At 35.9% G+C, this 22,537-nt stretch overlaps 2 protein-coding genes across 3 annotated transcripts; one reads left to right on the forward strand and one right to left on the reverse strand.

Annotated features, from left to right (window-relative positions):
• Positions 1-63: 63 nt before the first annotated feature.
• On the forward strand, positions 64-9,389 carry LOC110380972 (uncharacterized). Its single transcript, XM_021341136.3, has 5 exons — positions 64-276; positions 3,223-3,335; positions 6,962-7,119; positions 7,862-8,048; positions 8,518-9,389. Exons 1-5 carry the CDS (start codon positions 241-243, stop codon positions 8,669-8,671), a joined length of 648 nt encoding a protein of 215 aa, XP_021196811.1. The 5' UTR covers positions 64-240; the 3' UTR covers positions 8,672-9,389.
• Positions 9,390-10,303: 914 nt separating this feature from the next.
• LOC110380986 (cuticle protein 7) lies at positions 10,304-18,036 on the reverse strand. Of its 2 annotated transcripts, none has more exons than XM_021341159.3 (5): positions 17,849-18,036; positions 15,455-15,580; positions 14,870-15,028; positions 11,548-11,727; positions 10,304-10,538 (listed from the first exon to the last, which is right to left on the reverse strand). In XM_021341159.3, the coding sequence occupies exons 1-5, from the start codon at positions 17,933-17,935 to the stop codon at positions 10,386-10,388; spliced, it is 705 nt and encodes a 234-aa protein (XP_021196834.2). In that variant the 5' UTR covers positions 17,936-18,036; the 3' UTR covers positions 10,304-10,385. The 2 variants fall into 2 exon arrangements, with proteins under 2 accessions (XP_021196834.2, XP_021196833.2); XM_021341158.3 differs by having other exon boundaries at positions 10,305-10,538; positions 15,455-15,583; positions 17,849-18,035.
• Between the last annotated feature and the right edge of the window lie 4,501 nt (positions 18,037-22,537).

Here is a 22,537-nt window from a genome sequence, read left to right on the forward strand (position 1 = left end):
AGAGAGAGCTACCGCTATGGAAGGTAAAGTAGGCGCCTGTACCCGCTCTGAGGACTCCCGGCGTAACTCCCGTTATAATGAACACCACTTGTTGTCTGCGCGGGCAGTGCGTCGACCGCACGCCCTTCTATTCACGCGAATGTATCATCTTCACATTCGGACAATAATTCGCGTATAAAAGTGTGCCGCACAATTTTGTAATTATTATTTATTGATTTTAATCTGAGTTTTATTCATAAAATGTGTTCAAAAAGTTTATACATCTATCTTCATTTGGTAAGTAAATAAAAAATACTTTTTTTTTTTGTTAATTTCAACTTTTTATTAAATTTGAAAAATATTAATAAATATTTTACGTAACTCTTTATGTAGTAGGGACGAACGAAAATTGTTTAAAATAATTGTTTGAAAAGTTTTCAATACTATCGATCACCTACTCCTTATCAAATTTTACCGCTCACTCATGGTAAACGCTGCTTCGTTTTGCGCCCTCATTTTTTACCGAGATAAGGAAAATTTGAAAATACACATGAATGCTAGTCAGCAAACACTCATGCTTTCGAAAATCATGCAAACTTTTTCCTAGAATATAGGTAACTAGCCAATTTTTTAATTTATTTATCTACTCCACATCGTAGTGGTAGAATTATTTTCCGTGTGAATATGACAAGACATGTTACTCGCAACCAAGTAATAAAGATGTCTTAAGTCATACACTGCATGGTTGACTGACTCATTGCCTATGCATTTGGAGCGAACAAGCGCTCAGGAGATAGGCAAAAAAAGCATAAAACAGTGGGTGAAGTTTATCTTTCTTTTACTGTTACCCACGGCACCCATTCTCCGTCTAGGCGCATTAACGTATCATTAGTTGAAGGTTGCTGACCGACATCATGTTCTATATCTTGACGACATGGTCACTATCCGCATAAGGAAGTCGCAAGACCTTTATGTTGAACCTATATCATAAACCGCAAACCTCTTTCCACTACTTAATTTACAGTTTCTCCTTATGTTAACGACTTAATCATAGGCCTGGTGCAAAGATTCTTATGTTTATGTCCCCAGTTAATCATGAGCATAACTTTAACAACTAACTAGATTACCGAGCTGTTTGTAGATCGGATTATAGAAGCTATATTTATTTATCCTTTATATAAATAACGATTTTCATGCAATATCGTTATGCTCATCTTTATTATACTCTCCTGGCAAAAAAAATCTATGGTGTCGCAACGCAACCTCACTGTGTATGGTAAAAGTTGCAATTATAGTCTCTGAGCTTTTCTTTGCACGTAAATCCATAATGCAAATGCTCATTAGACATTGTAGTGTAGAAAGTTGTGTGTCTAGTAAATATTAAAACGCATGACTAACATTTTGATAACGTGCCAAAATAAACAGCGAAACTATTGAAAGCATTTACGCTAAGTATTCCAAGCTTTCGAGATCTCTCTTATACTTCTTTGGTTGTACTATAATACTATGACCATGATCGTTACTACTCGGAAATCGAGCTTCAAAATGTCGTTCAAGAACGTGTTGTCCATGACAATGGACTCCAGAGACCGATGAACACTTTCGCTGCTTTTTCTTTATTCAAATTTCACTTTTGATCAATTCCTAGTCCACTGAGACTTTCTGTGGACACATAATGATAAAGTAATCGATCCCAGGAGACCAAATGTTGCGTCAAAGGAAATACCGTGATTGGAATAATAAATATGGGGAAACATTGATTATGATGACACAAAAAGTTGCCTGTTATACTAATAGAACCTAGGTTTACTTGTTCTGATTAATGATTATTAATAGATCAAGAAGGTACATACTTGAAATGATACGAGCAAATGAGAACTTTTGAAGCTGACCTTCCCTGAAAAAGTTAGGACTGAGAACTTAAAGTTAGGATAGGATCTTGCTTTCATAGCCTACCTTCATCTTCCATAGCAGTTGGTCACTTCAATACCTATAGGATTTTTCTCTAGATTTATCCCGAGACTATAACATTTATTGCCGATTTGATTCAAGGGTAGTTAACTTTTACAGGGATATTTGATAAGGTCTTATACCATCCCCTTAAATACCAAAATTGCTAATAAGAATCAAAAAACATTGAGACAATACATGTACCTACACCTGACTCTAGCCTGCTATACGAAGTGAGTTCAATGACATGTTATTCACACATGACCTAGAAATCTGACACTGACACTTTCTTCTTGAGGGTCTTTTCGATTCACCGCACATCACTACGATACCCTTTCGTTTCCAGTGAAATGAAATTAAGTGCGGATATGAGTATTGGTTTTGGAATTTAAGTTGCGAATGCAATTTTGCTGTGTTTTACAGCATGGTGTAAAAAATATTTGATAAAACATTCACTCTATTTCCGATATTATTAGTTTTATTTTCGCTTTATTAATTAGGGGTGTTCTAGTTCGCAGATATGCCCTGGACTTTAAATACGTTATAAGCATAGGTACTATGAAATATCTTATCATATTTTAAAATAGGCATGAAAGATATATTTTTGTAATTACACGCAACTACGAAATGCAGTTCCCATAAACTTTTGAACCGGGTACCTACAATCCTCTTAACCTGTAAGCAAGAAGTGTTTCAAGCAAACAGAAAATAACTGAGTCAGTATGTTAAGTCCACGGTTAAGTTCGTGTCATTATTTCACCAAACAAGTTTTTTTTAACTTGCTTAGTCACGTTTTGGGTTTGGCTTGCGGGCGTTTTCGTTTTTTACTCACGATAAGCTTGCGAAGTGCAGTTCCTGTGATAGCTATCCAATAGAATTAGACAAGAAAAAGGACTGGTTTTGTTTGTCGAAGATGGTCCGTGGCAGGGGATCTGTGTCATTCGGCCACGACACACATACCGTCCTGACGGCGACTCACGCGCCGGCGATGAATTCGTGCGACCAATCATATTTTATTTATATAGGTAGTGACTTTTTATTTCATACTACCTATATTGGCGATCATAACTACTTTTAATTACTGCAATGATTTATTACAAAAAAAGACTGATTGTACTGACTGAACTGAAAATAATGCAAATAAGACATAATGATTTACGTAGGTAATGTAAATGAAAACAAATTTCAAGTTAGCAATTTAAAGTGATTTCTTCCAAATTAGGCCATTTAGCGTGCGTGAGTTGAATCCATTCTCGGAATATTTATTAACTTTTCTTTTCACGTACATTCCAGGCGCTCGTAGCTGGCTGCGTGGTTGCTGATTGCGGTCCAAGATTGAAATACACGTGGGGCGATGCATTACAAGGAACAGATTGTGCAGGCCCTGATGGAACACCCTACCCTAGGTAATTTTATGTTTTATCGGTTTTTAAATTACGGTTTTTTAAGTTTTTAATCTTCGAGCAAATGTAGGTATAGTTACCGGCACGGATATTGAGCTCTCGGCGGAAGAGTGGGAATCGCTTTGCGCACCCGTACGCATAAGGCAATAAGACAGTAAATCGCTTCTGCGCAGGTGAAGGTCAGGGCTCAATATCCGTGCCAATAACTGTATCAATACTTTGATTTATTTATCCTCATAAATAACAAAATCAAACTATGGCTTGTATCTACCGCAAAGCACATAGGTGGTAAAAGTGAGTTCTTTCAGATGTAGGTGTGATGTACACTCATGCTTTATCCGAAGCTCATTTTCATGGTACCTAAGTACCTAAATGGTTACCATTGTTACCAGCATAAACAGTCCTTTCAAAAGAACGAAGGGTGCTTGTCCGAATCCACAAAGCTAAGGGGCACCATGCTTTGTGTCACCGTAGGCAACTTTACTTACCTACTGGATACCTAGAGATACCTGCCTAACTTAACATCAGGGACTAAATTAAAATATAAAAAAACACAAACACAACTTACGCGGAACACCAGATAAGAATTATTCATTTCTTTATGGCTTCGAATTTTGTAGGCCATTTATCGCCTAATAATATCTACAAGCTAACGAGTAAAATATCGATATAGTGAAATACCTACGATAAAACTACAGCTATTATAATTAAGCTAGCTTAGCAACCGGTTAAATTAATTGGGTTTGGGCAATACGCGTTTCCTCCAGGCGCCAGTGTACGCTAGAGAAAGACGTCAGTGTTCGGCTCTGTCCGGTCCGCCCGCTCGGGCAACTTCGGGCATTGACGCGCGCCATCTTGCCATTTCGTGCCCTCCCCAGTCAGTGTACAATAATTCTACACAGCCGAGGCGTGTTATTGTTGCGTTGTACCGAGTTTTTTCTCAAAATACCCGGACAGTATACGTACAAAATGGTTGATAGTGATACTGGACCAACAAAAAATGTGGAAAGCAATAATGATGTCGATAGAGAAGAGTTTTACCAGCGATTGTACGATGTTTTTAATAATAAGAAGGCGCAAAATTCAGTGTTGTTATCACGTGACAAATATAATTGGCTCATCGAAAGGATAAAGCATGCAAAAACCACTCCGAAGAAAACTCCGGCGGATTATCGTCGTTTGAAAAAGTTTGAAATTATTGAAACGCCTGACGGGGAAAAATTGTACGCTAAAGATCGCGGAGATAACAGAAAGCAAATGTATGTGACTATGGATGAGATGTATGACATTATATCTCAATACCACGTTAAGTTGAACCACGGTGGACGAAGTCGCATGATGATTGAAATAAAAAGAAAATACAGAAATATTACTACGGAGAGTGTGTTGGTTTATTTATCAATGTGTATGTCGTGTAAAAATAAATTGATCAAAAAAAGGTCAAAGCAAAGCCCGAATGCGAGTAAAAATTGTGAACCTATGGATACAACTGATGACAATTCTACCGACCCAATTGCTGAGTGCTCGACATCTAAACTTGAATTAGAAGCTGAGGATTTAATACGAGATTTAAGGAGAACAACATTTAGAAGCCCAGAACTTTATTCACGAGGCCAAGTTGACATATTAGGCGTCGCTAACGAACCTACAGAGGAATATAAATATCTGATGGTGTATAGAAATTTTATTTCCAAATATATCCATTTGAAGCCCATGAAAACTTTGAGTATGGAAGAAGCCATTGAAGAGTTATTAGGAATATTTTTGGTGTTTGGAGCTCCAAATATTTTGCAATCCAAAAACGGACTGACTCTAGCAAAGCCTATATGCAGACGAATTTCGAACTTATGCCCTCAGATTAAGATCGTTGCATCAGGATCAATTTTTAGCAAGACGGATTTTTTTGGGAAATCGAATGAGGATATACTTAAAAAGTTAAATGATTGGTTGTGCAAGTCACAGAATACAAAGTGGCAAGAAGGCGTTAAATTCGTACAATACGAGTTAAACACTACATTTCATGAGGTATTGTGTAGAACGCCCAGTGAAATGGTGTTTGGTGAAAATCCAAAAGGGGGTCTTGTTAACTTTATGGCAAAGAATGTGTATGAGGATTTGGTAACGGAAGAAGATTTGATGACAGTTTTGGATAATAAGGATCCCATTGGCCCAAAACAGCTGAACTTGGAAGAGTCACTTATGTTGCCCAGCAATTTTATTAAGTTAGAGGCTGAGATGGAGGATGAAAATGGAATGGAGAATGATGAAACAAACATTTAGAATGTTTTAATTTCGTACTTTGTGTACTTAGGTACTAAATAACTCTTAATGATTATAATATGACTAACCTACCTACATTTAAAATGCTAAGAAATCTTTGTTTTCTTGATTATGACGTGGAACAATAAAAATATTTTCAGTTAAACTTTTTTTTGTAACCTTTTTGTAATGATGGGAAATATAAAATGTTATTCAACCAAGAAACCTGCTTCGTTACTAACACAATTGCATTCATAACGGGTTTTGCTTTTCTCAGCTTATCTAAGTGGTCAATTCCATAAAACGGAAGTAATTAGCCGTGTGCTGGAAAAGAGTCGTAGGTAATAAAATTCTACGACTGGCCACTAGTGTACCTACTAATTTCCCCTCCTTATAGAAACTACTTATTTATTATTTATATTTAAACTTCGGACATCTATACCTACTAATATTATAAAGCTGAAGAGTTTGTTTGTTTGTTTGAACGCGCTAATCTCAGGAACTACTGGTCCGATTTGAAAATTTCTTTCAGTGTTAGATAGCCCATTTATCGAGAAAGGCTATAGGCTACTTTTTATCCCGGTACGGGAAGTAGTTCCCACGGGATGCGGGTGAAACCGCTGGCAGAAGCTAGATTTTAATAAAATCTGTTTTTACAAGATATTATTGCTCCTATGTTTAACTTCAGCCCAAAAGTAATGGATGATAAAATATTCTAACTCAATTATTAGGTAAACCAAAACATATTTTTTGTAACAAACATGCGTTATGAATAGAATACCTATGTTGTGCAAAACGTGCTAACCAATTTTAGATGAAGCAAGTAGGTATGAAGTAGGCGATGGTTCCGTTAATTCAAATGTAAGTTCCTACGTTCATTCTCCACTCGTGGGAACTTTCTCACTAAGCCCCATCTTTGTTCTTTTTCTACCTTAATGCATCGTACTTAATATTTACCGCACTTACAGTAATTGCAAAATGATGATTATTACATCTGCTGATTACAGAGCGAAACGGAACGTGAAGGATTCATTATTTAATTTTGCGACATCTAGTGGCAAGCTTAGTAAAGTTGTTGGTTTAAAAGTTTCATGTAGTTTTCATAGATGTCGCTGATGTATTATTGGTATGGATGGGTAGGTTCAAATTACTAAACAAAATCACCAAAAAACCGACTACTTAACACATAAAAACCGTAATAATAATTTTGAGACAAGACCTCTTTGCTTTAAAAAAATCAGCAGTCAGTTTGGGATTATTTATTTTGCCACCTGGGTCTTCTAATAGGTGCAAAAGATTATTTTATTAGGACCAACAGCAAATATGCATAAAACCAAATAAACTCAACCTATCTTGTCTTTTCTTTCCAGGCATTTAGTAAACAGAGCTCTTAAGTCAGGGCCATGGCAGTCATCGCGGCAGGGTCGTGGAGTTCGGACGGTGGACCCAGCAGTCATGAGAAGAGCGTTATTAGACGCACACGCTGGTTATTCAGAAGGCTCTTTTGGCCACGGCAGCAATAGAACTGGTGAGAAACTGTCTGCTGTCATTCATATCTTTTTCTAAAAAAAAAAAAGTGTTCTGCACTTTTTTTCGTTGGGAAATCGGCAAATGCCGCTGTGAGTGCAGCGTGAAGGTGTGTCAGACTTTAATTCACTAAAACCAACCATGTTAAAATATCTTTGTAGGCCTTTTTTCACAAATACACATTAAACAAATAAAGCACTGCTGAAAATAATGATTCAATTGATTCAGTAATTGTTATTTATTGTATTAACATTATTTTTAAGAGCGTTTTCAAAACGAGGTTGATCGATAGAGGTCGTTGTCTATGCGGATGGAGGGCGCGAAAGTGTTATTGTCAATAGTATTGATGGGAACACGTTTTGTTCGTGTTAATAATGTCGTTAAAGAAATATGAGGTTGTCGCTTGTATTAGCTATTTGTAATGCTATTGTTTACCTCGAGATTATGTGGCAAGAAATTAAACTACTGGTTTAGAAGTAATAGGAGACTGCCATGAAACTTGTGACAGTTATTTTAAAAAGTTTAGGAATGGAATCAGGTATGATGTAGTAAATGCTTATTGAAATGGGTAAGTATTTCCGAACGTTCTAAAGGGGTGGTTCGATAGTTCGTGATTGTACCTACCTAATTGTGGGCAGTAACTATTTAGTAATAAACAATTGTTTATGAAACTGAAAAACAGAATGTTCTTATTTTCCTTAAATATTAGTGCTGTAGTCTCTAAAACCAGTTTCTTTTTCTAGGTCGCGCCTTAAACATGCCCAGCCTATCTTCGGCGCCCACGAACTCCTGTGGGGGTGGCCGACTGTGCAGAACGAGGTACAACACTACAGCACCTATGTATGGCGTCTCTTTGACCTCGGGACAGCCAGTCACCATCGTGCAGAAATTCCCTGATTTACTGCAGCAAGTCGTCTTTGAGGTTTGCGAGTGAGTATTGGAATATTTATTTTTGCCATAAAGGAAAAACGTTTTGCAAAAATTAGAGCCAAGTTCTAAAACAGTTAAAGATAAAAATACTGAATTTGTGGTTTACAAATTTTTGAAGTTGGTGACCGATTATGGCTTTGTCCGGCTGTATATAACGGTCTTAAAAATTAAAATGGGTTCATGACTCGTTGCAATTGTTTTAATTTTTACTTCTGAATAAACTGTAGGGAGCTAGTTGTGATATTAGGGTCAGTGGGTCGTCTTAATCCCGACTTAAGGGACGTGGTCTTAATGCCGACTCCCAGTGCAATAGGTTTTATACTTTTGGAGACTTTGTGGTGCTACTAACAAACAGAAAATACGCTAGTTTACACTTAGTTTTATGTTCTCACAGACCTAAGATTAATTTATACGGGTCAACCTTATTAGTACAGCTTGTATGGCTAATGAAACACTTCTTTTCTTTCAGATCCAGCGAATGCTCATTGGTACGAGGCACGTGTTCACAGACGTACGTGCCATACCTATTCTTGGTGCTCCCACTAGGTCCTGTCACCCTAACAGGCCAAGACTACGTGCTCGTAGAGTCTGGTTGTGTCTGCAGGCCAGACCCGGCGCCATAGACCCGCCATAGACATTCTAGACCATTTGCTATCAAAATAATTGTAGGAGAATTCAAATCCGTCCAGTTAGAGAATTTGTAATGGCGTCTTTCCGCCATTTTGGGGAGAAATTATTTATTTTGTTTAAAAGTTTTCTTGTTATTGTAGTTGCTGCCAGGCAATCGATGAACGAAATAGTTTTCATACAAAGAGCGTAGTTTCTAGTAGCCACTTCTCAATGCTTTGGGATTTGTGAATGTGGTTGCATTGAGCACTGTTAGCACTATTTAATTGAACGCGGAAACTGTAGACTGTTTCAAATTATGTATTTTTTCTATTATTTTAGAATTGGGTATAAAGAGGAGTATTTTCTTTAAAAGGAAGACTTTACTATTGGTATTAAAGGGTGCATTTATTAACTGTAAAATCGCCGAAAAATTATCAAACAAGTAATTTGTCGGCCATTTTTCATTAAAAGTTAACTTATTAAACAGACTGAATATTAATTTTATATTTTTGTTAATTTATTATAGATATTTATATTTATTCTATGTGCCGTCGTGTGACGGTTCAAAATATTTATTGAATAAAATAACGAATAGGTTTTATGAGAGAACTTATGATTATTGTGAATATATAATTTTATTTTACAACAATATGACTTATACGAATCGCTCATGTTACGTTAAGTTACGAACAACGAATGTATCAAAGATTTAATAAATTTTAATGGAAATAAGTTTATTTTGTTTTATTATTTAGAATTAAAATAACGCAGTTTCGATACAAAAAGTCTTGTTTTCGACCAAGGGTAAAATGAAAGCGTTGCACATTCAATGAAACAGTATTTGGTATTTTAAAAAATCATAGTAACTTTATTAACATCGAATAAGCTACATATTCTGGCATACTTTACACAATCACAAACATAGTTGTAAGAAGTTATAATTTAAAATGTAGTAACAGAAATAAAATAAAATCTACGAGCAATTCCATCAGAGGAAAGTAAAGAATAAAAAAGAAGATAAGTATTAAAATCTTTGTAATCTCATCCTACAATCAATCCTTAAATTAAATATAGGCTGTGAGAATATAAATAAGAATAATATTTACTAATATCTTCACATCATAACCTTGTTTCAGCTATGTCTACATTTTTGCAAATAAAGACATAACCCATATTCATAAACTTCCATAGCTTAATTTACGAGGCACAGAGTACTATAAACAACTATTTTACACTAAAAAATAAAATGTCTACGCTGGTATTGCGGTATTGGTTTGTATTATTAAATAATTATGACTTGATAATTACAAACCAATTGGGAAATTATGAACTTGGCTGTACACACTACCGTGCCCAAATTTCTTGAGGAATCTTTACTAACATGGGACGAATTTGTCACATATATTTTGAACGCTGTTGTGAAACGTGTCAAAACAGACACGTTTTTATAGTCACCTCTATTCATGACCCTCTATTCATAATTCTCAATATCAGAGGAGACAGGTCGAGTACAGGAGTACCTATATCTTTAACCTCCGAATCCTTTTTTTTTTGTAATAATTCCATCATCATCCTCCTCCTGCTTTTACTCCAATTTTATTTGGGACGGTACCACATGGTTTTTCTCCTTTTTTATAATCATTTATTTATCATTATTAATTTTATATTCATCTATTCTAATTCCCCTATCCGCAATAACCAACACAGACAGACTACACTACATACATCTTATTGTTCATAACGGTAGTACTGTTGGGGGGCGGCGTGCTGAGGCTGCTGTGGCCGCGGCTGCGCGTGCGCCGCGTGCTGTACCTGAGGCTGCAGGAGTTGGGGTTTGGGAGTGGGGATCTTTACTACGATGTCTGTGGGCTGTCTTGATACCTGGGGGAGGAATTTTGTTGTTAATTTCTGTACCATTCCGAAAATGAAAAACATATGTTTTATATTATTGGTTGATAATCGATAAATAATATAATTATGTAATTACATCTAAATCAATCTCTTTACATCAATAGTATTGAGGGAATTCTGTCATTCGAGAAGTTTTCACAGATTTCGAGGAAGTTTTACTTTTCGATAGTTATTACACCTTTTATTGAACTCGATCCATATTAAGGGGACCGTTTCCTATGTCTAGAGCACCACACTTGTACCACCCCATCGAAGTACATGTACCTATCTATATCTACCTTCGGTAAAACCGTCGTCTCAAATAGTGTATATCCGATCTTTGATATTGAAAAAAATGTTGCATTATTTTCTTGATGCCTAACAAGCATATAACCCATATTCCGATATAAATCCATTTAAACTAGGCCAGGGGCACACTGACTTAGCATTATTTAATCGCATTAAAGATCAGGTTCTACTTATTGCGAATCAAGAACGTACTTATTGTATTGTTAGATTGTTACAAGTCTTCAATGAATTGCAAAATTGAACATGAGATTAATCATCTTTGGTTTGGTTCTAGATTTCAATCTTTCAAAATTACTGCTATGCTATTGAAAATTAGTTTTATTTTAGGTATAAATAAGACCATGACTCGTACTCGTCTACTTCTATGATGATCATCATCATCATCATCACTTTAATTTACCACCATTTACTGGCCTTTATCTATTCCCCATCCAAGTTCCTTCAAATACACCAATGATGTGAAGACAGAAATTAAATAAAAGCGATCAGTGTGCGACAAAATCTGTAGGAAAATTAAATGGTAAAGCTACTGGCTATCAAATCTTTCTCAATCCTTCAACATCAACAACTGTTGTTGAGCGGATTGGTGGCGTTCCTTGGGGGAGGCCCTTGTCCAGAATCTTGTATAGCCGAAAGGAACGAACTATAATTCCCTTTATCTTGCTATATTATGAAGAACAGTTATTCATACCTCAGCCTTAAATCCTTCCTTAGGGTCAGCAGTGTAAGTAACAGTTCTGACGAAGCCGTCGCTGTCGACCACGGAGTAAGAACCCTTGATGACGTCACCGTCTCTCTGCTCCTTACGGTTCTGGTAGTTGGTGTACTGGTCATCATTCACGTCGAAACCGAACTGGTAGGAAGGATGAGGCTGGAAGGAAAAATGACGATGAGTAACTAAAGAACATGCGGACGCTTGTTTGCTAAAGTGCAGTTTTTGGAAATATCAAGAAAGATTGTTTAAGTATTCAGCAGCTTGGTTTTTTTTAACCACATCCATAAGTTGTTTCTTTAGTTTCATGGGATAAATAAAGCTTAAAGATAATGATGAAGTTGATTCGGCTACGCAAAACTTTGTCGTTTTTAGAGAGTTCGTAAAGCTTTGGTTTCCTAGGAAAGCGGTGCCGTCATATAGCGGCCGTAATACAGCGGTGAATGACGTCACCAGAACGTTGTCTATGTAAAGAAAATGGGGCGGTTTCCTAGAGAGCGGTAACTGACACCGTAACTTCAAAAAGCGGTGCCGCCATTTGCATGACGGCCGTCTTGACGGTGTCAGATAGTTTGGTGAACGTTTTATTGAAAGCGGTGAAGCTTTTTTAATACGTATTTGTGTTTTTTTTTTTCGGAACAACGTCAAAAATTTGTTACAACTCTTGGAGCAGCAAGGACGACGAAATTTTAATAGATTTCGTTCGTAACCACGAAGCAATATATAATATAAAAAGTAAAGATTATAGAAAACGTCAACTAAAACAGAAATTGGTGTCGTGAAATTTGAGAAATATTAAGTTTTATTTAAATAAAAGGTTAGTAAGTATGATACAACTAACAAAAAGTTTATGACGGTGTGTTAAAACGGCCGTGGAACTTTCCACATATCATCACCGTAAAGACGACCGTCTATTTGCGTTCGTAATATGACGGCCGCTATATGACGGCACCGCTTTCCTAGGAAACCCAAGCTTTAGTGTACCTAAGTCATATTCCCTGTCAAATTACAAAAAGTATCGTATATACAGATCATTCAGATAGATATTAGATGATGTATCATTCATAAGACACGTTGCAAGACGACCAACAGAACAGGAAACTATCTTACAGCACTATTTGAAAGTCTGCGTTATTTCTACGCGTTACTAATCCCCTCACATTGATTTCCTCAAACACGCATCAAAAGAACTAAAAAAAAAATTACGCAATTAAACCCTATAAAAAGCAAAAATTAACTTTTAACACTACGTAAGAACCAACTAAAGCATGTCAGACTAAACAAAATTTTGTCGTGTCGGGGGACCGCTCTAATTTATTAGCCTAACGTTAGAAGTAATTATATACTACTACATTATAATATATACTATTTATAATTTTGTATATAATTGTGTTTAGATACGTGTTTTTTATACGAGTGTTGTAATTAGGTAGGTATCATTCGATTTTTGTAAGTATTTTTAAAGGTAAAAAGCGGTCCCCCGACACGTCAAAATTTTGTTTAGTCTGACATGCTTTAGTTGGTTCTTACGTAGTGTCAAAAATTATTTTTTGCTTTTTATAGGGTTTAATTGCGTAGTTTTTTTGGGTCGGGGGTTTTTTTAAATTTATAATTTAATTTTATTTCATGCTTTTTGAAGGAGCTCCTTAATTTTTCCTTCCTTCATTTAATTTCTTTTATTTTAAGATAGGGTCGCTATATGCGATCACGGCCAAAGGAAGTTGTTTAACAGTCCTCATGACAAACTGGCTCTGGTAGAATTGTACAGATTGAGAATCAATAAAGATTAACTTTTGGTCATTCTAGATTTTCAGCAAAAATATAAATCGGTTTATCCGTTTCATTCCGGCATTCCAGGGTTTCATCCGTCACATCCCATTTCCAGTATCAGATTCTCGTCAATTGAAGAGAACTAGTCAAGACAAATTCAACGAGCCCAAACTCGATGGGTTTACTAAAAGGCAGTTCAGGGTTAAGTCTCCTACCTTCGTGCCCAAACAGCAGACCAGCTCAGTGGTTCCAGAAGACATTAGTGTTTCAAATTTCAGATCCCACATATGCTTGCAAGTAAACTGAGCGTGTAACATTCCTATCACACCTATCAAACGAGCTGATGACCTTGAAGACCTGAACCGATTTCCACCAAACATAGCTAAGAACACTCCCGAATGACATTCCTTTCAAACAAAAAAAACCGCATTACAATCGGATCATCCGTTTGGGAGCTACGATGCCACATACACACACACACACACACACAGACACGTCAAACTTATAACACCCCGTCGTTTTTGCGTCGGGGGTTAAAAAGAAACCATAAATCGCCACGCAATAACCAAAGAAAGTTATTTCCCAAGCTATCTTGATCTCACGCAGCGGGCAAAGCACTATCTAGAGGTATATACTTCACTCGTATTAGTACGAGTACACAAGTCCAAAGTGAAAGTTGCAGCCGGCCGTATTCCCGCTCTTGTTAATTCGATCCATCCGTGTTTCTATACTTTGGACATTGTATCGAACTATAAGGAAATAAGACAAACTGGGTTGGATGTATTCCGGAGTCAGTTTACGTATTTTGATAGTTGTCCAAATGTTGCAAGAACGGCTCGCTTGCTACTTTTAATTGTCTGAATTTACTGTTAGAAAACTAAAGTGCTAAAGTACGTTTCCGGGTTTTTAGTTTTGTCTTGTTTTTGTGTAACCTAGATGTGCGATTGCAGTTGCGTTTCTTAAAAATGAATTAGTGAGCTGAAATATTTCGTCGACTTATTTAGCGAGATAATATTTTGTACTGAAACATTTTGCTCAATTTAGCCGTAACTTTTATTAATATAACAAATCTTAATAACAGTTCTATTGGATTCGTGATTTAGACATTTTATATACCTGATGGAGTCAATGCTTCAGCATTGTTCCCAAAGATTAGAATCTGAAACGGTATTTCTATCATGGATAGTCTTTTATTTTTTTCTCGATCAATATTGTTGATAATGATAATGTTGCCACCACTGCTAGTGGTAATAGAATGGCCTCTAAGCTTAAAGCTAGGTACTCCGCTGCGATTGACACTGAGGTTGAGTGTGCCTGTGCTGAGGTTAGAACTGTGGCTGTTATCAAGACTAATATAACCAATACTATAGATCATCAACATTCAACTTACGTCATACTCCTCAGGTTCGCGCTGTTCCTGGGGCCTCTGTGCTTGGTACTTAGGCTGCGGCCTGTACTGGGGCTGGGGCTGTGGCTGCAGCTGATATCACGGCTAATATAACCTATACTATAGAACAGTTGTTCCACTTACATCATACTCCTCAGGTTCACGTTGTTCCTGGGGCCTCTGGGCTTGGTACTGAGGCTGTGGCCTGTACTGGGGCTGGGGCTGTGGCTGCGGTTGGTATTGCTGCTGGTGCTGTTGGGGCTGGTATTGAGCCTCGCTCTGGACTGTGTATAGGGGTTGAGCCTGGGGATGTAGAAATATTGTTAGATGGAGAATAAGAAGAAGGAGGTGATCAATCTGAGGATCTTTCTTTGAATCTGAATCTTAGTGTGAGTGGAGCTTCTATTATGGCTTAGGGATAAAAGATTTCAAGCCTCTTCATATAGCTTCTTCATTAGATAATAGATATCGAATTTATTGCTGAATCATAATGTCTAGTTTGCTCTGTGGTAGGTTACCTATTGGGAGAGGGTCTTCCAATGTGCAATTAAGTGCATTGTGGACAGTGAGTTTTGTAAGAATTTTAAAGTGGCTAGAACTCTCGTTTACCTATATATCCTAACTGTTCTTCAGTTCTTGATAAGGAATCTGTAAGTAAGGGAATCTGCAGATGCTATCTGCATAAACATTTTTTTTTTTCATGAAGTAAAGATATAGTAAATGTCTTACAGGTCTGGGTGCTGCCTGCTGTAAGTGTTGTGGTCGCTGAAGGACTTGTGTCTGCGCAGGCGCCGGCGCTGCGGCTTGTTGGTCAGCGAGGTACTGTCTTAGTAGGTGTGGGTCGTAACCTCCGGCCTGCTGGTAAAGGTTGTCAGTTAGGTGGCGTTCATGTTAATGAACTTGAGGTAGGTCAGGTAGTAAGCAACATTACATTGGGTATGTATGGATGAATTTATAAGTTAATAATGAGCCGTTGGACAAAGTAAGCGAATCAGATCACGGGCAAGATGAGTCGTATAATGCTTAGGAAACCGCAACAACTATGGTAGAAATCTATAAGGGTTTTATTGAGACAAATAAAATCATCTAGTCAATGATTGGACAATACATGTAGGCTAAAAGCTTCTAATGCCAATATAAAAATGGCCTATATTCATCGTCAATGATATCAATAGGTATTCAAGTATTTTGCAATCCGTCATCCCAATTGTTATTTAACTGAGCTCAAAATCCAATGTCAGTTACCCAATTACTCAAAGTAATTTGTCTGCATTACCATCAACACCTACACGTAACATAAGTAACGAAAGAAGACATAACACCTATCAACCAATTACAGCTACAAAGGTCCAATTTCACGGAGTTGCATTACGAACAATTAGAAAAAACAAAGCCAACAAATTGGCCAGTCGCGCTAATCAGTGCGATCAGAAGCACGTTATGTAATATTAATCCAATTATATCTCGTTTCGAATCGAACGCGGTTACGAAACGTAAAGTAATAGCCCCGTTGCGTCTCGGCCGATTGGCTATGGGTTGCCGAAAACACGTGTGGACTGTTCTACTGAACATAAGTTGTGTAAAAACCTCTGCTTTCCGGTCTACTTGCACCCATTATGTTGTTTGGTGGAGCAACTCAGTCACATGTGTGCGAATAGTCGGATGTGCTACTTTCTGCAATGATTGATTTCTAGTTTTTAATTGTTGCTAAACGTTCATGTCGTGTCGTGGTGTAGTTAGATTATACGTAACGGAATCGTGATAGGCTGAAATTATCTTTAAATATAGCTGGATTTTAGATTGTTTTCTGAAGTAGAGGAAATAGAGAGAATGTTTGATTTTTGTAATATGCATGAACTATTGCAAATCTGGAAGCTACTGAGCAATATTAAAAAAAATTGGTTATAGCAACTAAAAAGCCAAGTTTTCAACAAATGCCAAATGAGCACAGCCTTTGCAGTAGGTACATTGAAATAACAAAATCTCGACTTTCTTGGAAACACCAAGAGGAAAATCGCTGGTGTACGTACCGTACACTATTAGATTATGAGAAAATTGTAGAGGGAGTTTTCATCAAGAAAAAGTGAGTAATTTTAATTTCTTAAAAATATATTTACATTACCTCAATATTCATATTTATAGGTAAATCTATCTGAATTATATTTTAAAAGTTATTAAAGCTTTTATATTAATAAAACAAAACTTGAATAGGTACACGAAACAAAATACACGTTGAATGAAGTTTCGTAGTTAAAAACCCATTCACATTTTTGAATCATTGGAATTAGAAGACATAAAAGTTCACAAGTGATGTTAGTCAACAACGATCTCAAATCTATTCAATTTAAATCATGTATGTAGCTGAAATAATAACAGGTCCTTGCTATCTGAACGTAACGGTATTTGGGACTGAGTGACTAACGCAACATTAACAATGAAGGTTTTAGTTCTCAGCGTGCCGTGTTAAAGGTTAATCCTTAGGAATTATTACAGGTAATTGGTCTATTGTATGTTACTTTTGATATTTAGGATAATTGAATGTTTAATTTTATGTCTGGGAAAGCTTGTACTGACTAAAATATTTGATTCATTGGTATTGGAAAATGTGTTGTCCTTAATTAATGATGAACTTAATGACATTGTAAAAACATAAATATGTTGTTAAAAAAGCTCTCTAACGAGGTTTAGTTTTATGTTTAAAACGGTTAATACAAAACTTATTGAATTTAAAAAGTAATAAAAAATTGAGATAAATGAGTACGAACTAAAAACTTCACTACGATCATATATTAACGGCCAGTTTCTTCATCAAAAGTTAAAGTTAAAGTAAAAGTTACGGTCAAATACGTTTTTTCAAGGCTAAAGTGACAGCAAAACTAATAGAAAAATTGAATTTGACCGTTACTTTTACTTTAGACATAACTTTGACTTTTACTTTGGCTTTAACTTTTGATGAAGAAACTGGCTGTAGGTAAGTCTATTTTATTAATTGAATTTATTAATGTAAATATGTTAATTGAATGATTTTTACAATTAATTTAAACGATAACTTCGTATAATTCACAAAAAGAAAAAGTTTTTCAAAAATCACAAAATCACTGGCCGAAAAAAAAGAAAACTCACTTGATGCTGAGGTTGGTACTGGTGCTGGGGCGCGGGAACCGCCAAAACACACCCCAATACTGCCAACGTGACACACTGACGTAACATGTTGCACACACAAAAAAATATATATTAAAAAATTAAATTGAAAAAAAAGGCCACAGCACTCGCGACGTATTTACGTAGGTAGATTGCGGTGCGTGTAAGTAACTGTGACTATATATAGGGGCACCCCTTCTTGCTTTGTCGGTGGTGAACGCAGGAGTGGTGTGGCAAAATCCATGTATGTGTGTGTGATTCGAAATTTAAATTGGAGCATCGGTTTTTGGAGTGCGCTCTCGGATTTGCTTGTTTTATGTCGTGTTTGGTAAAAAAAAGAAAAAAAATTAGATGTGGAAGTGCTTGTAATAAGGTTAGTCTGTTAATTAAATTAAATTATAATTTATGACTTCCTGAGCGTAATTTAAAAAAGAACTAAATCTAGCAGAGATTGTAAACAGAAATCATGAACAAAACAATTGAAAGTGAATATAAAAATAAAATTGGTTTCCCGTCAGCTTTTCATACATTTTTCATAAATGTAAGTATAAGATTTTCTTCTAAGCCCATTTATTATCCTAATGGCACTGCAGTCTGATATAATTTGCATACTCGTATTGATGGTGCGATGGCGCCAAGAGATAGATTTTCTCTGTAGGTAAGTTTACTTCAGCTATCTACTAGACTATAATTATATCAGCCCAGGATTATATCAACCAGCATTTATGCTACGTTATTATGCTACATATCTACTTATACTCATATTTTTCCAAGATTTATCCTATGTGTAGCATGTTCTCCAAAAGGAAAGTGGGTACCCTTTTTTATATCCAATTTTGAGCCATAGGGCTCAAATTCATTCGGAGTATTTTCCGGAGAAGAAACAATTACTATTCATTCATGCAAGTTATGCTCTCTAATTTCTTGTAAACATGTAAATAATAATGCTTTACCTACTACAATAACCATTCCAATTAGGTCAAGGATTCAGTAGTATCCTGGTCGGGCATAAGCTTAAATCCTATTCCTAAACATATTGAAAACGTGCTCGATAAATCTACAACAGGCCTGATCTCTAGCTAGACCCGTATCCGTGACATTTGACTGTGTGACGTCATGAGGGAACTCAGTTTGTGTGCACTTAGCCGTTTATATACTTACCTAGAATATATGACTTTACACCACGGTTATGTATTTTAAGGGGTTACCGAAGATATTTTTTGCTTATATCTCTTAGATAAAGCTCTGAAAGCTCTTTTCCTATATTGATGGAATAGCTTCATTCTGTCAGCGGTTTCCCAGGTCCAAAGAGATTTGATTGTATGTCAAAAAAAAGTAGTCTTTGCTTTATTCCGTAAATAAGCTATCTAATACTGAAAGATTCCAGGGATCCTGAGATTAGCTTGTTCGAACTATTCAGCTTTATAAAGTTACTTTCATCATCATCATCTCAGCCATAGGACGTCCACTGCTGAACATAGCTTTACTTTAGATTTAGTAAATTCACATAGCATCACCGGGTTTAAGAAGAACATTGTAACTTAGGTAGCAAAACAGATACGGGGTCCATGAGTCCAGTATGTCATTCATACCTACTAAGTTATTACGGACATTCAGAAGCTTGAAAGTCTGACCTTATAACTCGGATAAACTATGACTTGTAAAGGTCGTGGAGGCCAGGCTCTGAAAGTTAAGTGTCGTGTCCTATTGTCATGATTCATAACTTAATAATCATGTAGGCACTATGGAGATTGTTATTTGTTGGTTACCATGGTAACAGTCTATATAACTGTTGAACTAATTTTGCACTTTTTCTTGCACCTCCTACATATGTATCAAATATAGCCAGCTTCGTGTGGGCTTTCTGACAAAAGCAAGTTATGAAATTTGTGTCTCGTTTGTCGATCTACCGATAAAACTTTTTCAGTCAGAATTAATCATTCACTCACATTGACCGTTTTAAATCCAAATTGCTATCTAGATAATAACTGAATAGGTTTATAAGTGCACATTGTATTACGGTTTTGGCCTTGCACCGCTGTTAATGCCAATGCACTCTCAGATCCTCAAAATATCAATTGCTCAACCCGAATGCGTTCACTTTTGTTTTATTTTAGTCTATTGTTTGATTAGCCTTTGTTATTTTTAATGCTTAGAGATTTACTAGTGCTAACAAGCGTTTTAAGCTGAGAATGAGAGTTAGCGTTTAGCGACAATGTCTTCCATGTGCGAAATTTATTAAATGCTTTTTTTGATTGGTGAATAATTTCATGAACTTTTGTGTGAAAGTGAATAATGAGTAGGTACCTATAGATTACGAACTATTTTAGTAATCTGTGACACACAGAGTGACCCCTAAGTGTCATACTTATCTCCAACAAAAATCTATTCCTATTTCTTTCAATCAATAATTGAATCTAACATGATAAAAAGCCTATGGGCTTATCTAAGCAGCTTTTGCAACTCAACGCCCATACTCAGATCTTGTAAATCAGAGCTATTTATTAGCCTTACATAACTGTAACGTATTACCCGATATAATTTAATTGCCTTGTAACATACAGTGATACCAGTAGATATGGGCATCTATGTAACATCGCTTGAGGCTAGCCATGTGACTGTGCGAAAGCATTTCAGTGCAAGCAATCGTGATCGAGTGCGTCTGGTTTGACAGCTGTCAAGTGATTCCAGTTTGTGTTAAGAACTTTTTGATTTGAATTATTTTATTGAGTTGTTAATTTGCTTGGAGCTGTAGTTGTACCTGGCCGTTTCGTTTTTTTTAAACGGTTTTATTTAGCCCGACCCGTACGGTATTTATTGACTTTGATAGCGGATTTACATAAAAAATTGCTGTATGTACATACCTACTATGCACCTAATAAAATCTTATTTTCCTCGGGATCTAAAGGCTGAAATAGATACTAGTTAAAATTAATTTATTTGGAAATCTGTTTGAGGTTTTTTGAAAAAACAGGGTTTTAAAAGTCTGCTGTTCAATTAAAAAGACAGATTTTAACAAAGTTTTAGAACATCAAAGTTTTGACTAGTTGATGCAAATGAGAAAAATGAATGAATGAGGAAAATATGAATGAAATAAAAATTAAATGCACATTTATGTAAATTAATGAACTCAGTGTAAGAAATGAGCAATCACCAAATTGTATCTTTACCATACTGTCTTACTTATATAGAAGTCTCTTTAATAAGCAGGTTTATCTTACTAGTCCATCTGCGGGCCGCATTACGTTTCGTTACACGCCATCGATATATATGTACTACGTACTAGATAGAACGTTCCGAACAAAAAGCTTACCACACTGAACTGCAGTGCAGACTATGCAGTGCCCAAAATGGCAAATCAGAGCGATTTTGACGCCTGCGTCAGATGGATGTCTATGAGACGACAATTATAAAATAGAAAATACATATCAAGGTATAAACTTACACATATAAACTATTCGAGAGTCAAGTTAGTAAAATTACACGCTGTTCATGCTATTACAACGCTTGTATATCATACTTTTCATTTATAATTCAATTTTACAAATATGCATTAATTTGTTCCCGCCCGCCATCTTAAATTATGGATTAAGAAAATCGTGCAGAAACAGATGTGCCATAAAACTGGCAGTAGGTAAAATATCAATGAAAACAGATTTCACTTTGTCATGGTATGTTCTTACTTTCAAGAAAAAATAATTAAATTCGCGAAAATTTGTGATAGCCCTCTTAAGAAAAAAAAACATCGTAATTAATATTAAAAACTCTAAAAATAAGTTCCTGGTTTTAATATATTACATGATTTTGCATTCAATTAGATATAAATAAACTTTTTGATATATTACATGATTTTGAATTCACTTAGATATAAACTTTTTGAGTAATGAAAAATGTAGGCAAAATACGAGCGACACTTCAGCAATTAACATCAATGAGGATGACTACATGTCACAATACGTCAACGAGATGTCAACAGACGACTTATGCGGGTAAATTATTTGTATGGATGTTCTTGTCTATCGCTAGAATATATGTCAATGTTACACGCTAACCTATGGAAAGTATGCAGTAATGTTGGTAATATTTTATGACAAAATTATGCACGTGCTTCTAATGATTATTTGAAGCACGTTTTTTTCTAAAAGATTACTTACTTTTTAAGGACCTGTAAAACTGTTTTGTTTTTGGCTTGTTATGTAAGTGGAGTCTGTTTGAGTAGTTCCCAATTATGAAGAAAGTTTTAGTAGGAATGACGTCATAAGTAGGTAAGGTTGCTCGCCATCTTGTGTCTAGTAGACTGGAATCTCCTAGTTTTTATAGGCCATGTATGTCTGTGTTGAAAAAAAAATGATGACTTACCTAGAAAAGTCACGTAAAGGCTTATTTTTAAGTTTAGGAAATTCTGAGATTGTCTCACTTTAGTTGTAATTTCAAACGCTGTTAATGCAAAGTTATATCTATAAGTTAATCTCAATAAATTCCTACCGGAATTACGTTTTGCAGATAGGAAATTGCATTTCACGAATCGTCATAAAAGAGAGCTAATAGTAGGTACCTAAGAATTATATTATTCATATAATTTCCTTGTTTATTATTAATGTATTAAATGGCCACTTCTGTCATAATGAAATACAGTAAACACAGGCTGTTATGATAAATACATAATACAAG

This window comes from Helicoverpa armigera, chromosome 4 (assembly GCF_030705265.1).
Source record: "Helicoverpa armigera isolate CAAS_96S chromosome 4, ASM3070526v1, whole genome shotgun sequence".
In the NCBI taxonomy this organism is placed as follows: Eukaryota; Metazoa; Arthropoda; class Insecta; order Lepidoptera; family Noctuidae; genus Helicoverpa; species Helicoverpa armigera.

What these genes read in the sequence shown, in the direction of transcription:
- LOC110380986 (XM_021341158.3), bottom strand. Translation starts at nt 17,935, where the DNA reads ATGTTACGTCAGTGTGTCACGTTGGCAGTATTGGGGTGTGTTTTGGCG. An exon ending in AGTACCAACCTCAGCATCAA is followed by an intron (nt 15,584 to 17,848) that starts GTGAGTTTTCTT and finishes AACCTTTACCAG; the next exon opens with CAGGCCGGAGGTTACGACCC. An exon ending in AGCAGGCAGCACCCAGACCT is followed by an intron (nt 15,029 to 15,454) that starts GTAAGACATTTA and finishes CTACATCCCCAG; the next exon opens with GCTCAACCCCTATACACAGT.
- LOC110380972 (XM_021341136.3), top strand. Translation starts at nt 241, where the DNA reads ATGTGTTCAAAAAGTTTATACATCTATCTTCATTTG. An exon ending in TATACATCTATCTTCATTTG is followed by an intron (nt 277 to 3,222) that starts GTAAGTAAATAA and finishes CGTACATTCCAG; the next exon opens with GCGCTCGTAGCTGGCTGCGT. An exon ending in GTCGTCTTTGAGGTTTGCGA is followed by an intron (nt 8,049 to 8,517) that starts GTGAGTATTGGA and finishes CTTTTCTTTCAG; the next exon opens with ATCCAGCGAATGCTCATTGG.